General features: G+C 36.6%; 1 protein-coding gene across 2 annotated transcripts; it reads left to right on the forward strand.

The window, feature by feature from the left end:
* Positions 1-14: 14 nt before the first annotated feature.
* LOC132841159 (verrucotoxin subunit beta-like) lies at positions 15-11,217 on the forward strand. Of its 2 annotated transcripts, none has more exons than XM_060863385.1 (7): positions 15-171; positions 2,437-2,548; positions 2,878-4,626; positions 5,092-5,117; positions 8,655-8,700; positions 8,884-8,976; positions 9,138-11,217. In XM_060863385.1, exons 1-7 carry the CDS (start codon positions 157-159, stop codon positions 10,103-10,105), a joined length of 3,009 nt encoding a protein of 1,002 aa, XP_060719368.1. In that variant the 5' UTR covers positions 15-156; the 3' UTR covers positions 10,106-11,217. The 2 variants fall into 2 exon arrangements, with proteins under 2 accessions (XP_060719368.1, XP_060719367.1); XM_060863384.1 differs by lacking the exon at positions 15-171 and adding an exon at positions 1,082-1,261.
* Positions 11,218-17,947: the final 6,730 nt, after the last annotated feature.

A 17,947-nucleotide genomic window follows, 5' to 3' on the forward strand; every position in this document is an offset into this window, starting at 1 on the left:
GAGTGTGATGGATTTAATCAGTAAAGCAATTAATCAGTCTGTCTCTATGTCTGTTTGGCTGTTAGTGTGTCTCACATATGTTTATGCTTTTTTAAAGGGAATGAAAAATTCCATAAGACAAAACCTCATCTGGAATTAAACAGTAAATCAGAGGAAATGGAACACCAACAGGTAGAGACAATCAGCAAGGCAGCAAGGGAATGAAAACATAGACTTGAAAAACAATGACCATCTCACCCAAGAAAAAAGGGCAGCATATCTAAAGCTACAAATAGTGAATTAGAGAAAAATAGATCTCCATATGAGGAACATCAGACGGTTCTGGATTATACACAGATACAGGAATCACAACCAGAAGGAGAGGAAAGAGAGATTAAATATGTGGAGAAGAATAAAGAATTAATTGAGGAAAAATCAGATGATTCGAGGCATCGAGCTGAAAGAGAAAGAAACTGTTCAAGATGTACAGAGTTATTCAAACAATCTTCATGAAGCAGATGCAATGTTAATAGACAGTAAAGAATAACATAAGGATGTTACTGAAAACCAACAGCCTTGTGTGGAAGAGTCTAATCCAACTGAGCCTGAGACACAGGAAGAGGAAAGTGATAAACAACTTGAGAATAAAGACAGACCTCAGTTAGGCAAAACAACCACGGAAGTATAGGAGATAGTATATAGTAGTATACTATATACTAGTATATAGTATCCATTTCTATGTAACTACAGTATGGTTGATCATTAATATATACAGGCTTGTAGCTCATGATTATGGACTTGATTCCTGTCCTGCATGTTCTCCTCCATGCGTTCCTCTGGGTAATCTGATTTGCATGCATTGTAGGCTGATTGGCATTTCAAAATTGGTATGATTGTGTCCTACCATGGGTTGTGCCCCAAGTCCCCTGGGATAAGTTCTTGGCTCTCTACGTAGGAAAAGAGCTACACAAAATGGATGGAGAGAATCATATTTCCTTTCAGGAATGAAAGTAAAACTAAAATCACACTCATATGTATACATTTCTCACACCGTTGTGCTGAAATAAAATGTCGACTATGAACCTTCTCACCCAACCCTGAGACACAGGAAAAGGTATTTAAATGTGAGACTTGAAGAGTTAAAGGAATCTGTAGTTTACATTCTTTAAGGCAATTTAAGATATCTGGCAGTGAGAGGGTTAAGAGAGAATTCGATACACAAATGATAATGAAAGTGAAAGGTACAGATGTTCTAAAGGACAGTTCGAAAGACATGTGTATAGTAAGTTTGCTGTGTTTTGTGTGTGTCTTTGTGTGTGTGTGTGTGTGTGTGTGTGTGTGTGTGTGTGTGTGTGTGTGTGTGTGTGTGTGTGTGTGTGTGATATTGGTTTAGCCTTTTTTTAATTCTGATACCATGTAATTCTGATATTCTTTACTCAGGATGTAGAGTTTCCTGTTTATAACAGTCACTTACAACCATGTTAATTGTTGTATGTCTGATAAACCATTTACTATTGTATGCCGTATAGTGGGGTTATTTAATACTAGAGATATAAAGATGGCCTAATATATATTTTGATAGTCAGACAGATTTCCAAGGCTTTTAGGGACAATATGTAACTTGCAAAGTGAATATTGTAGGTTTTTTCTGGTTTACTGTAATGCCTGCATCAGTCAGTATCTGAGTAATCTTAATGTGATATCATTTTGTTTTCAAATATAAAATGATAAGGGGATGGCTATGGGTGTGGGATGTGTGTGTTTCTGAGAAAACTTTAAAAACACATATACAGTGGATGATATAAGTGCAGCTTATAACATCCATGTGAAAGCTTTAACAGCATTTTTATTTTGTTGAACTACCTTTGGCTTTAATTACAACCTTTAGTCTGTTGGGATACGTTTCTACCAACTTTGCACATCTGGTCTTCTCAATTCTTGCCCACTCTTCTTTACAGAACTGCTCAAGTTCAGTTGAATTTGATGGTGACGATTGGTGGACTGCAGTCTTCAGGCATTTCAAAGTTTTATAGTATATTTTAATATATATTTATTTTTTCTGTCCTGTTGCTGTTATATCTGTCACTTGGATGTCATAAGTTGCACTGAGTAAATATTTTACAAAAGTTCTATTGATACTATCTAACATTGCCTTTGTGCTATAGCAGGCAATTACTTTGTATTTTGTGTTTACAGCTTTGTGGCAACAGAGGAAATGTGGTAACAGAGTGGAAGTATGAGTGATGGCCAGGCTGTAAAAATTGCAAACTGCACATTTAATTCTGCAAGCGTACATGCTACTTTTAATAGCTTTATTTTATCTGAACATGAAATATGTTAACTTACACATTTCCTGTACATGATGTAAGCATAAGTACATTCTAAGTACTTGTAACAAACTAGCTTTTGGCTGAAGTTTGTTTTTTTATTTCATTGTTTCATGGCATAATCACGAAGTTATCCTTGAACATGGCTTCTGTACGAGAACATATAATAGAAACTGTAGCCCTGGGGAGGCCGCTTCAGCTGGGAATGCTGTACGACTGCAGAAATGATTCAATAGTACCAGGTATAATTATTAAATTATTGTGACTTTTTGTTTTATTGAATACACACATGCTGATTAGGATAGATTTTTACTATTGTCACCTATTATTTCTATAAACTCATACATACTGTATACATTAGAGCATATAGTATATATATATATATATATATATATATATATATATATATATATATATATATATATATATATATATATATATATATCAATGAGATAATATTAAAGGGTATACATATATAAATATATAAATGAGACCAGAACAAAGTACTTAATCACACTCTAAGCATCATTTTCAACAACCATGAACTAAGCTATTATTATTTTGCTAACAGGAATAACACTTTGGGATCAACAACAGCTGCAGCATAACAAAGATGTTAGACCGCAACATAACACAGAGTTCACAGTTGCAACTTCAGACACAATTCAGACACAACAATCTAAACAACTGAAAGTTGATGGTGAACTGAAACTAAGTCTTTTGTGTGGGATTATCAGTGTTAGTGGTGCAGCCAGATATTTCAATGATACTAAAAAGTCATTTATACAACAAAGGTTGACGCTGCATTATAAGACAACCACCAAATTCGAGCAGTTGACTATGGAACATCTGGCACAAGGACAAATCGATCACCATGAGCTGTTTGATCATGATATGGCAACACATGTGGTTGTAGCAGTTTTGTATGGAGCAGATGCCTACTTTGTATTAGATAAAGAGATGAATTTATCAGATGAGACAAAAGATGTACAGGGAGATGTAAAAATCGCTGCTGACAAGCTAAAGTTCCTTTGTTTTACTGGGGCACAGGTAGAGTTAAACATGAATGAACATGAAAAGGCTGCAGTAGGACAAATGAATTGTACATTTTATGGTGATTTCAAGTTGTCCTCAAATCCAACAACGTTTGAAGGTGCTGTGAAGGTTTATCATGATCTTCCAAAGATGCTTGGAGAAAATGGAGAACATGCAGTTCCAGTTAAAGTTTGGCTTTATCCTCTGGATAAACTGGACTCAAGAGCAGCCAAACCTCAAAGAAACATCTCTACAGATCTAATTAGAGCTGTGGAATCGGTAATTGAGGATTTGAATGCCACATCAATGAGATGTGGTGACCTGATGGAAGACACAGTGGCAAAAACATTTGGCACATTTCACAATCTTGTTCAGGACTTTCAGAAATTCTGCACTGAGTATAAAAAAGATTTCATGATCAATCTGCGGTCCATCCTGCCAGAAATCCGAGGAGGTAAAACAGATATAAAAGACCTAAGTGAACTTCTAGAATCCCACGAGAAGTCTCCTTTTAGAAGCTGTGATGTCCAGCAGTGGATAACAATGAAAGAAGAAAAATCTAACCAAATAAAAGCACTGCTAAAGCAGCTCAAGGAACTTGGAGCAGAAGTGAATGCAGACAGAGACAAATATTTATTAGACTTGAATGTAGAGAATTTGGTTTCTTACACTTTTACCTGTCTTCAGCACCCAGAGCCTCTCCTGACCCAACAAGAGATCTACCTGAAACCTTCAACAGTAAAAAAACCCAGTGAAAATACACTCAGTCTAGATTTTCAGGAAAAATCATGGACCCTTGAGGAGCTCAAGTGCATGAAGAATAATCTGAAGATTTTTAAGGATTTGATCAATTTAAATAAAAGTAATAAAAACACAAGGTTTATTGTTGAGAGTGTGCCTCAAACACCAGATAAACCCGGCTCCTGTGTTCTAATATATGAAAATGGATGCAGTGAAGTTACCTGTTTTGTTCCTCCATCAAAGCCAAAACCTCCAACTGTTGAATATGTCACAGATAACAGCATAAGGGTAAAGATGAGCTCTTTGTGTGCTGCTACACTGAGGATGCAACTACTTCACAAAATGGAACAAGAGAATAGCTGGAAATCTCAGACTGTGACTGATGAGAGTGTTACACTGTCAAATCTTAATGCAGGCACTGATTATGAAATAAAATGTGCAGCAGTAGGAAAAATTGACTACAAGGTTGAAAGTGATGTAACTGTAACAACTACTACAGGCTCTGTGATAATAAGCCATGGAGCTAAAAGTCACCAGGCGCCTGGTAAGTATACAAATTTTAAGAAAAAATGTTAAATAAAGAAGCTCCCTACTTGAGTCGATTAATAGAGTAAAGTTTTGTCTTTTCTCCTTATAAAAACCCTGAATTTTGGCTTTACATTAAACATTACATTTTGGCTTCTACAAAGTTCTTAAGAAGTTGTACAATATTGTGTGAGAATTCATAATGATATTTGTGCCTACAAATAACATTATCAAATCTTTTTTTACTGAATTTTGTTTATTGGCGAACGTTTATCAGTTAATATTATTAAAATGTAGGAATTTATAAAAAATTGTAGACACTATTAGATCTACAGTATTAGATTGTCCACTTCATCTGTTAAAAACTGAATCATTAATAATATAATTTATCTTTAATAAATAATAATAATAATAATAATAATAATAATAATAATAAATAAATAAATAAATAAATAAATGTTTTTTCCTGTATAATGTGTTTCAGCACAGACATTGGGGAGAACAGTGGAGGTAGGTTCTTTTTGCAGCTATATGCATTCATGCATGAAATATATCTGCGGTAGAAATATATATAGTTGTATAAGTTATATCGTATTATATGTGCTCATATTACCATATATTACTATGTTTTACATATATACATATGTATATAATACATATGTATTATGTATATATACATAATATATTATATGTTAACTTCATCAGTCATCAGCAGCTAAAAGGTTTTTAATTCCAAGTTATGTCAATGGCTCTGACACGAAGATTAACACATTCATTTTAATTTCACTCGTACAGAAAGTCAGACAACTAAATAGGCTAATATATAGTTACCAGACGGCAGTTGCCCTTGAGTCATGAGACAACTTGGCGTCAAAAGGGAAGAAAGTGTTTCTGATGCCCCCTAGTGGCTGGCTGTGGTACAGTTTTCTAAGCTTTTTTTTAGAGAGAATTTTAAAGGACCTACATAATAAACAAAATGTTTCCTTACAATAAAATTTATTTTATATGAATAATTTAATGCTAAATAAAAGGGTGTGGAAGAGTTTATGAGTTTATGAGGACACGATAATCAAATAGATGTAGTACAGCCACTTGTTATTCTGCTGTGAACTGTAGTCACGTGCCCTCAGTGTCAAATTCAATTTATTGTTGATTTCAAATAATTCATTTTTTACATTTAAAAATAACTAAATGTATGACCTTAGTGAGCACACAAAGTCTGTAAGGAAAATGTGACAAAAGGTTTGAAATAACCATGTTTTGATTCATGTTTTGATTCATGATTCATGTCTTGATTCATGTCTTGTCTCTGCCCATAGATATATACACTAGATGTCGCATTGTATAGGGCAGTACTGTACATTGGAGCAAATGCGTCAACTGAGCCGCCATCTTGGTACAGGGGACCCGTCATGAATGCGATTTCTAGTTTTTTTTTTGGTTCGTTCCAACGGTCAGACATGTATTTATCATTAAGTACAGAGAAAACTTAAGGTTTTGATATTAAGATAATCTACTTTTTCAAAATATAATGCATAGTGCTAGTAGGTCTAAGTTTATTAGTTACATTCTTCCACTTGAATAAACTTTAAATGAACAATCACTACTTACCTTATAGCCTACTGCATGCAACACTGCTACAATGGTGTGACTATACATGTTCATTTAAACATTTAAATTGTACTGGTTTATTAAATATGATACACAAAGCAATTTGCAGGTGGAAGCAAATCACAAATTTGAGAGGAACATAATGTGAAAGTTAGATAGTTGAGGTGCCAAAGACTGTTCAATCTTTTATTTATTCTTTTCCCGCAATACTTTTGCCACATTAAATAAGTATGTACTAAAGTCACAAAAACCAAAAAAAAACTCACAAAGTTTGACTTTGAGGCTGAACTGCCAACCTAACTGGTGACATCTTTCCAGGACTGTCAGCTGAGTTAACCATTTAAAACAAAAAGTGTTTAGTGCTGCAACTGCAACTTGTCTCTGTTTATCACTACAAACAGATTCAGATTATTTTATTTAATGCCATGTCAGCAATCAAAAGCTATTTTCATGGCACAAATTTAATTACAAAAACACAAATATCATATAAATGCAATAAAAACAAAACAAAACAAATATAAACAGCAAGTCATATTATACAATTTTTTATTTTAATTAACATACGATAAAAAAAAATCCAAAACCTTTTCAGACATAATGTCATTAAATATGTCCTTTAGTGCAGTAACTTGATAAAAGAGCATTCTGCTTGTGTTAAGTCCAGGACAATCTAATAAAATATGTTTGACAGATAAGGGAATCTTACAGAACATACATAGTTGGGTCTTTTCACCTTTAAGCAAAAAAGCATGGGTCAATTTTTAATGTCCTTATTAAGAGTTTCAGAATCTACAAACATTGTCGGTTTTCCTAACTGTCAAATACTAATGGGTAACTAGCCTGGATTAGCTGTGGTCGTTAACCAAGGACTGAAACAAACCAATGTAACCAGAAATATAATTTCCTAACATTCAGTATCATAAAACATATTCTCACTTGTGAGATGTAATCCCCTGCTGTCTGGTTTTTAGATTTCTTTTATTTGAACAACCATATGCAGCACAGAAGTCCGTCATCGTCCATGCATTTGAGGTAAAGGAGCACCGTACAAAGATGGCGGCGGTTTTGACGCATTTTTAGGATCCCAATGCGACATCTAGTGTATAGATATCTATGGTCTCTGCCCCTAGCATCATTTCCTGTTTCCCTGCAATATAGACTTTAATTTTTTATTTTAAAATAACTGAATATATGACCTTAGTGAGCACACAAAGTCTGTAAAAAAAATGTGATAAAAGGTTTGAAATTACCATGTTTTGATTCATGATTCATGTTTTGATTCATGTCTTGTCCCCTCGTGTCATTTCCTGTTTCCCCTGCAATATAGACATTAGACTTTAGACTAATAGCATAGTTTAAACCAACATAAATCTAACCAGGCAGTTAAAGTGAATGAATGGACATTATCACACTGATAAATTAGATAAATGATTAATTTATGGTAACAGTCGACTGTCTGTTCAATGAAGATCAGGGATTACTGCACTGCTATAAAAATACCCGAGCAATTGACCACATTCAAATGCAGATAAAAACAAAGGTATATAATATTTTATTAATTACAAAAAAGTTCATACATTTGATTTCATCTTTACTCTATATTTGTATATTTGAATACCTTTGAATAAGGGGTGCTGTTTAGTCAAAGTTATAAGAACACAAAGTACTAAAAAATTGTTCAACAGTGCTAAAAGCTACGGTGTTTCACCAGAAAAATCAAAGTGAAAGTGACGTGACGTGACATACGGCTAAGTTTGGTGATCCATACTCAGAATTTGTTCTCTGCATTTAACCCATCCAAAGTGCACACACACAGCAGTGAACACACACACACCCGGAGCAATGGGCAGCCATTTATGCTGCGGCGCCCGGGGAGCAGTTGGGGGGTTCAGTGCCTTGCTCAAGGGCACCTCAGTCGTGGCCGGCCCGAGACTCGAACCCACAACCTTAGGGTTACGAGTCAGACTCTCTAACCATAGTCATTTCAAGAGTTCAACTACTGCATGAAAATTGTTTGTTTTTCATGGTGGGTTCATGTCTTAGAACAATTCTGCTTTCAGATTATATTTACTTTGTTTATTTAATTAGGTACAAAAACTACCCTTGGGCAAAGAAGGTAAATTCAGTTCAATTAAATTCAGTTTGAAATAGTGCTTTAAACAATGGACATATTCTGATAACATTGTGGAAAAGAGAGAGAAAAGGTGAACAAAGTTCTAGCACACAGGTGAGTACGGAAACACTTAAGTCACAAAAAACATGAATGCATTTGATTCATTTCTTCTATTTGTTACTTTCCTTTTATTTTCCTTCTGAATTTGTTTATATACAGTAGTATGCAGTCTTACACCATTTAATTTTTTTTTGTTTCAAATGCCTATAAGACATGGTGTATTAATACAGACCATTCATTCAAATTCACTACTATATCAACAGCTATCTGGAAGCCAGAAAGAAGAGGGTGCATCTGAATTTGATGCTGGTAAGTGTAATGATGTAAAAAATACTAAAACAGTAAATTAAAGCAACCAATACCAGCTTAGCCAAAGTACAAGGCATATACTGTATGTCCTCTCATCTGTATATATAATAAAAATGATTTACACTTTATTCATTCCTGTATGTTCACAAATGTTCAAACGTGTTCAATTATATGCTTTTTTAGCTACAGATCAAGCATGTCAGAAAAAAAAAGAACTGGAAGATTTTAAAAAGGAAATATTGGAAAAAAAATCACTTCAATTATGTACAAATAATGGTAAGTGTATGGTTTGATTACTGAATGGATTTTTAAAATGTAAATTATTGTGTGCTACATGAGAATCTTTTTTGTGTTCCTGATGCTTAGCCATGAAACATTATATTATAAGTTCTTCTACTTCTGTTTGAGTAAAAATACATCTTTTTTTTTTTTTTCAGAGTTAATTATCGCAACAGAACTGAAGTTGGTGCTGCTGGGGGGAGATGAATCTAATAATACTGCAGCAAAAAACATTATCATTGGCAAAGAGGAAATGAGCAATGCAGCGGCATGTACAGCTACAGTCACCCAGCAGAGCGAGAGCACACAGGATATAGCTGGGATAAAGGTAATGGTGGTGGACCTCGATTCTCCTGAACTTTCTCTAGATGAACTGAGCCAGACTTTGGAACCACAAGCCTTTCTCCTGGTCATACCTGTAAAGTACTTAGAAGACAAAGTGCTCAGTGAAGATGAAACACAAATGACACTCAGGAAGATGGAAAAGATTTTTGGAATGAGATATCAGAGATACACCTTGATCCTTTTCACTGTTTCTGATGAGCTTCAGAAGAAGAAGATTGAGGAGCTTATCCAGTCAAAAGACCAGAAACTAGAGAAGGTCCTAGAGAAATGTGGGAACAGGTTTTACTGTCTCAACATTAAGGAGAGTGGAGACGGTTCTCAAGTCTCAGAGCTGTTGAAGAACATAGAGAAGATGGTGGAAGGGAATAGAAATGGATCTGAGAAATATCAGATTATTAGTAATATGAAGGAAAGACATGCCCAGATTAGGAAAATGCAAAGTCGAATCCATAAAGCTCTAGAAAAGTCTGTGCAGTTTGATAAGGAGTTTGAAAATGACCTAAAATCTCTAGAGAAAATTGACAATAGTGAACCACATGTAAAAATAGTTACCCACACGAGAAGTGAAAATAAGATAAAAATAGAGATTGCGGAGCAAATGGAGATTATGTTTAATACACAACCGGAAGAAAACAGGCAGTTTATTAAGGCCATTTTGCCAGGAAACCAGCAACCTATATGGCTTTCACTGCCAGATGAAGAGACCGAAACTGAAAAGTACAATATGCTTCAGCAACTTGAAAAAAAGTTCTCAAAAATAATGGAAAGTATATATTGGTAAATGATTTGTGAAGATGAAATTGGGTGGAGAAACTGGGCAAGAGCTGTCGTGAAGGAGAGACCATGAATATCCAATGTATGTGACTGAAAAAATAATCAAATAGTCACTAAAGATGTATGTGTGCAAATATAAAAAATGGCTTGGTGGCTTAGTGGTTAGCACGTTCGCCTCACACCTCCAGGGTCGGGGTTCGATTCCCGCCTCCACCTTGTGTGTGTGGAGTTTGCATGTTCTCCCCGTGCCTCGGGGGTTTCCTCCGGGTACTCCGGTTTCTTCCCCCGGTCCAAAGACATGCATGGTAGGTTGATTGGCATCTCTGGAAAATTGTCCCTAGTGTGTGACTGTGTGAGTGAATGAGAGTGTGTGTGTGCCCTGCGATGGGTTGGCACTCCGTCCAGGGTGTATCCTGCCTTGATGCCCCATGACGCCTGAGATAGGCACAGGCTCCCCGTGACCCGAGGTAGTTCGGATAAGCGGTAGAAAATGAATGAATGAATGAATGAAAATGTTTTTCACAATGTAACCTGTATTACTAATAAATGCTTGAATTTGGATATCACCATATTGGGGCTCCTTTTGTGTCTAGTTATTTAGATTCTCCTTCCATAACATTTCAACAGCTGCCAACTGGGGCTCCCACAGGTACTTGGATTATATTTATACATTTCCAGTCTAATGTATTATTTGACTTTGGACAATTTGGCCCTATGTTTGGACCACAAACAAAAGTCGCCCAACAACTTGGTCTAGACTCTAGAGGCTTGCTCAATGATCCAAAAAATCAACAGTATGTCACTGTTGTTATTTGAAAATTCTTTATTTTGGTCCTTAGTTAAAGATAAAACAACCAGTGTTGCTTGTTGACTTTTGTATTGTCATAAATGTTAAAATTATTGCAAACTTAACTAGGTAATTGCACCCCAGTGTTACTAAGCTGGTTTTGAGCTGCAGTGTTGTCATCATCCACCAGGTGGCGCCACAGTCCACAGTCTGAATGTATACATGGTTGTTATTACCACGTGCGTTAAGCAGAGTTTCCAAACACGTCCTTTTGAATATTTAAGATTATAAAATCAAATCAAGTAAATTACAATAAAATTCAACAAACTGTGGGATGTTTGTTTATCCAGCTCATTTACATATAGACAGTGTGCTTAACCTCATAAAAGGAGACCTAATCTAAAATAAAAGCAACAAAATAAGAATCTTGTGAATTAGACATTATTTTATGCACCATACATATGTTTTGGTTTGCACTTTGCACTAAAGCTCAATAATATTATATTAATTTAGTAATTATTTATATGGTTTATCCTGATGAGCCATAGTCAGATTTGCGTTGCGCAAGTGTAACCAGGAGCTAATATAGAAATGGCACAAATTGGTAAGCAGACCTTGAGATAACAACATCCTGAAGACTTGTGTAAATTATTCTAAATTGTTTTGACTTCTACAACTTCCACTTCAACTATAATTAACGCTGAGCTCATCTGCTAATCTGACTCATTACCTATGTTTTGTTATTATTTTATTCTGTTGCTGTGTCTTTCCATAGATTTTGTCCACCTCATTGGTTACAGAGCTGTTTATCTGAGAGCAGGAGTGAGTGTGAAGTGTTCCTGACAGCCACTAAGCTCGCACCTTGCGTAATGGCGTTAAATTGACAAGGGAGCACTTCCCTCTCGGCCGCAGCTCTCGAGTCTGTGTGTTAACATCGGATGGGTGAGGCGACAGGCTCAGGCTTTGTCTGAGTGCAGGAGAGAGATAGTTGGAGTGTGATGGATCACCTGCCTAATGGGAGGCATGTTGGGATGAGTAGGTGTCTGAAGGAATGACACACGCTTCGTGTGAATTGAGATTGTGCTACAATAAGACAGGAACTCAGAAGACATTAGCTAAGAAACATAAGACATTAGCTTAGAAACGCATATATATACTTTTCCAAGCATAGCCTTATATTCTTTATCTCCTTAAATTCAATAAAACATGAATGCAAACTAAAGTAAAGCCAGTTTCTTTGAATAATCATTAAGATATAAGTTCCATTGACTTTGTTTTTAAAGTCAACTACTACTAATAATAGAGGTGTACCGATACATCTTGATATGATGCATCACGATGCTAAAATGTGGATATGGGGATGTGGTAGCCTAGTGGTAAAGACATTGGACTACTGATTGGAAGGTCATGAGTTTGAATGCCAGGTCCACCATGCTGCCATTGCTGGGCCCTTGAGCAAGGCCCTTAACCCTCAATTGCTCAGTTGTATAAATTGAAATAAATTATAAGTCACTCTGGATTAGTGTGTCTGTTAAATGAGAGAAATGTAAATGTAAAATGTGGCGATGTGCATCGTTGAAATGCGCGATTGCAACTGTCCTTTAATTATGCATGTGATGCTATTGTAATGATAAAACACCAGAGGTCCCATTCTGTGCACTCCATAGAGTTAAAATACAGAGAGAACATTCTGCTCGAGTGATCCTGCTCTTTTATGGAAACCCTGTGAGATTCCCATCGTATTACAGGGAACCATCTGCCCCATGATGTGACTGATAGATCCGGTATGTAATGACCAACATTCATTATATAGTATAAGATTGTAGAACCACATTAAAAGAGCTGTTTAGTACTTTAAAACATCACGATATCCCTCCATCTCTGTGATCTACGGTGCATGGAAATTGGATTACACCATGTTTGTGTTTCAGTTTTCTGTTGTGAAGCCCAGTAAGTCTCCGTCCATCACTTTCAGTCCCCGGGCCAAACGAGTCCCTGGGCCAAATGATTTTGGGAAGAATTTCTAAAGCTATTTGTTTATTTTTAAGATATGGTTTTACCATTAACCTATTTATTGTACAGAAGTAATACAGCTTTTTCCCTGGAATAAACGCACTCCTGGAATATAAACACACAGTATTTAAAGAGAGCATGAGTGCCCACCTGAGTGTGCAGAGCAAAGTCATTAAAATTAAGTGCATGGTGTTATGAATTGCACCTGACTCATGAGTTCTAGGCCCCAGAGAAAGGAATTGTCCATGTTCAAGTGCATACTGGACCAATACCAACAGTGATATATATCGATATGCTTTATTTTTCACAAACATTTAAGCTATGCCACTGTTTACAGAAGCAACAGACTTCTTCATAGAGCTGAAACAGTTAGCAGAAGGCCTAATCATAAAACATGATTTTTAAAATGCTGACCGTATCCAACATCCCTTACAGATGTCCTTTATTACAACTGAAATAACACTGCTATCAGATCAACATGAAAGCATTGAAGTTTCTTAACAGGCATCGCATGACCCTCCAAGGACCCTTGACTGATTATTTTAGCTATGTATCTGTCGCCCTGTCTAATCTGATGATCTCTGTGTTCAGGAGCCTCAGCTTTGATCCCCAGTCAAAGGGCAATAACATTCAGTCTAATTGATACATTAATATAATGCAATCAGTGCCTGGGATGTCAAACAGGGTCCGAAGCCAGAGCAACGGCACACCTCCCGCTTTGTTCTGACATTTTCAAATATGATTCAGGATAATGGTTCTTAATTTTAACCTGTGCTTCAGCTTGTGGAAATTTTGTTACAACTTGACATGTATAATGGTGGCAGGAGCAAAGGGATCTATCAAAGGCAAGAGGAAAAGGCAAAATGCGAATTTTCTATGACAGACGTAAAGGATAGAACCTTCTCATTCCTCAGGGTAATAATGGATCCAGTTGTCCCTCTGATTCGGTTACAGAAGCCCTGAAGAATGGAGTTTGTTATTGAATTAATCACAATAAGGGTATGTGTGTGTTCTGTGCAGGAAGAAAGAGACATGATATCATGGTGGACAATTTTCTTTTCAAGATATAAAACCCTTTTAAATGCGATATTATGACCTACTTTGTATTTTTTTTTTTTAATTTTTGTATCTTTGTAGTATAATCTCTTGACGTCCATAAATCGTAAACAAATATGTAACACTATTTAAAGGTACAATAAACAACAGTGTTATTGATATTAGTTATTTCCGTCTAAAGAAATTGCCATTAAAAGATCCAAATGATAACTGAGATTTATGTTATAATACCTTGTTATTGCACGTTCTTCGGAGAAAGCCTTATTAAACGAGTCTCAGAGAAGTGTAGCTGACTAATCACATTATTATTGAAATCCCTGAATCTTCAAGACAAAAGCGAATCCAGATCCTAAAAGACTTCCTCTGAACTTCTAATCGCATCACGATTAGTCCTTTTGTGTGGTTCCAAGTTGTATCACTCTCTGATCTGATCATAATATAAACAGTCACAACAAAGTTCAGTGGAGCAGGAGCCATGTTTATGTTATTATCCATGCTCACCACTTGTCTAATGGGATGTTGCGTAAGCTGAACTGGAGCAAGGGCTGGATTTATCGCTTATGACAGTGGTTTTCCCCTAAGGGAGATCAGGGGGCACCAAAGGTCAATGTGTCTGCCAGTTAATCAGTACAGGAGCCATTCGCCCTGCCACCGGCTAGTGTTGCCTCCACTAAGGCAGTGTAATTGGTTTAGATGGACAGACTTTGTTTTGCTGACCGCTAACGCTAATTGTCCCCAGGATACACTGGGAGGAAATCCTCAAGCAATTCCCTTTCCAAAAAAAAAGGCCAATGTAGTGGCTGGTGCTGATCCAATCAAAGAAAGTGGTGTGCCAATCTCTTATATTTGTATTAGGCTTGTTGAGCTGCATCATTGTGGTAGATCAAGACGACAGCCATCAATTTGGAAAGTCAATAGTGAAGGTTAAGGAGCAGATTTGCTAGTAGATGCTGACATTTCATGGACAAGTCATGATTTGCTGGCAAGCTATCATACAAGCTATGAGCTTGGATTCATATACATGACATGATGATCACAGACTCATATGGTTCCAGTCTCTCTACAGACTCCTTTGGCTTTGGCATTGATTTATTAGTAACATGTCTGTTCTCCAAGCCACCTGATCAGCTCCTAATGAAGCCTCAACAGCCTGTGCGAGCTGAGGGCCATTAGGCGTAATGGTGGCGTACATCAAAGGAGCAAGCGTCGAGAGGTTGCAGTGGAAAATGAGGTTAGAGACAGACTCACTGCACAGACGAGTTGTCTGTGGCCATCGTAATTTATAACAATGCCCCTGAGCCTACGCCTGGGTCTGAGTCTAGATTGACAGTAGAGACAGGGAGATTTCTAATGTCTGTCTGCTCTTTATCCGGGTGAGGAACAGCAGTCCATTGAATATGGCAAACAAAGCATCATTGTTTCTACTGTAGCCTAAGTGGTGTTGATATAGGTGGCGCCAAGGGGCAACTTTGCTCTATAAAATTCAGTTCAAAGCAAAGTAGTTCATGCTGTTTGCATACATTAATCCGAAGATCTGATGAAATATTTCTCACACTTCTCAGCTAAGAACCTAGAAAAGCAAACACAAGTTAGGATTTATTCTCCTCACCTACCAACATCCCTGTTCTACAGGAAGAGCATGTTAGTTAATGCAGTGAATACTGATGTGAACGCGGTGCCCAAAATAACACAAAAGAACCTACCCCACAGACTGCATGTAAACTGCCTATCATCAATTATTAAACAGAGCATTTGGCTTGATTGATCAACCCCTAATGGGCTTTCCAATCACCACTGTTAGAATGGTTTTATTGCTAATCAAAACAGTGGAGATTAGATGGTCTGGTCTAGTCAAGGCTCGACTGTAGCACTATAGGATGATAATTCTGTCTCCTCATCCAAACAATCAAATAGAAACATAATGTATTTTCAATTTCTTGTCCTACTGTAAAATATTCCTTGTCAATTTTTGATAATGTGCTTAATATTTAATGAAGATGAATGTTGCTGATTTGCTACTGTTTCATGGTCTATTCTTTTTTTTTTTTTTGATGATGATGAAAACAAACGTAGCTGTTCTTATACTCAAAAAAATGTGGCTGTCTTGTCTGGTTTGGTTCTGCTAGGCTATCTGCGATATGTCTCATGACATGAAAAAAAAACCTCACATTCCTCTGTCTAGATATGAGGCCTAAAATCAGTTTGGAAAATCTTAGTAAAATTTAGAAAAAAGAAACAAATGACATGTTAATTTTTCCCTCAAGAATCATCTATTCGTATGTCTAAAACCAAAGCCAAACAATTGCCAGGAAAGTGCATTTAGTTGTCCTCTAGACAAAAGCCTCTTGTGTGAGCTGCTGTATTGGGACATTGTGTTATTCACTAGTCCATTGTCCCGCTAAAGTGTAGGGTCACTAAGGCCCTGACCCCTTATTGAGACAGGAGAGAGCGCTAGTCTCCTGTATAATAGGATTATTTCTAAGACGTGGTCCCGCACTAATTCCTTTTTCAAAGAAAGCTTGAGATGCTTGACAGCACTTCATTGTCGCGACTGATCAGAATAAAAGCTCCTGGTTTGGTTAAACAACTTTTTTCTCAACTCCTAAGCTGAAACAAATGTATCTACGACTAGAAAGCTGTTGGAGTTTTGCCTGTTGTTTTCAGGCTGGATCCTATTAGATGCAGTTTAGGAGCTAGTGTAATGCCATTACTAGATTTATCACCTGGTCAGGTTGAGGGTCTAATGTCTGGGCTTAGTTACAGAAAGGCTTTTAAGAAGAAACTCAACAAAGAGAAAAAAGCTTGTTCGTAGAGTATAATGTGTTATGCTGGTTTTGTTTTATGTGATGTGCCTAACAGGCATTGCATTAATTCCACCAAGCAACAAAACACTACACTTTAGCTAAAGATTTATGCAATTGATGGGATAGTCGAATATCAATAATTGATATTACATACACAAACACACGCTCTTGGGCTTTCTTAAAGACTTTAACAGAGCCCTCGATGAATTCCTCAAGGCGAGCGTTTAAGTCACGGAAAAGCGTACATGGCATAGACACTTATGAGTTTGCCACAGGCTGTGGTGCAGACAGACCGCTTCTTAAACACCATCGCTGTCTGGCTTGCACTCTTCAAGAGGGTGCTCTTAGGTGCACTTAAGGCTGAGTAGTCCTCACACACACAAGCTTGGCCTGGGATCCAGAGGTAGCATAGAGAGGGGCGACGGATGGGCGGTCAGACAGAAGGTCCATTAGGAGTAGACAGAGCCAGGCTCCTGTACAAAACCACAGGGGGTTTATCACCAGAAAGACAGAGGGAGGAATTGATATGATGGGAGCAGGTGAGAGAATAGTTTGAAGAAGTGGAGTTTGATGAGAGTGTTTTTGGCAACACAGGTCACGGAGTCATCTTGGAGATAGCAAACGTGTGTGTGTGTATATGAAAGCGACATATAAGTGATAAAGAAAGAAAGACATTTCTAACATGCATATTTATTCAGCTTTATGATATGTAAATGTTATATTTCTATACTTATATCTATAAATATATGTATTAATTCCCATTATGTTTTAAATAAACTTTATGGACTCAAATTGACTTGTATTTAAATTCAAGTAAAAATTATATAAAATATTATTTGCACCAATAAAGTCATGGATTATTACATATTTATTTTTTTATTTATTTTTAGCATCCTTATTACGTTTATATAGTTATTAATAAGTTTATGTGCGATTTCAGACATTGAGATGTGACCCTATGCGGGCCGATTATTTTAATATACGGCGCCTCGAGTTTCCTGTTTCGCCGCTCAACTTCCTTCCGGAATATGAGGAATGGAATACAATGTGCCATTGTTAGATCTGCTCTATTTTAATGGACACACTGCTGACAGCTTCTGCCTTCATGTCTGATGATAATACACTTGGGCTTCGGTGTCACTTACAAACAGGAGGCCAAAGTATTAGTCTTTGAAATAAAGTTGCATTT

Source organism: Tachysurus vachellii, chromosome 26, assembly GCF_030014155.1.
Source record: "Tachysurus vachellii isolate PV-2020 chromosome 26, HZAU_Pvac_v1, whole genome shotgun sequence".
Classification (NCBI taxonomy): Eukaryota; Metazoa; Chordata; class Actinopteri; order Siluriformes; family Bagridae; genus Tachysurus; species Tachysurus vachellii.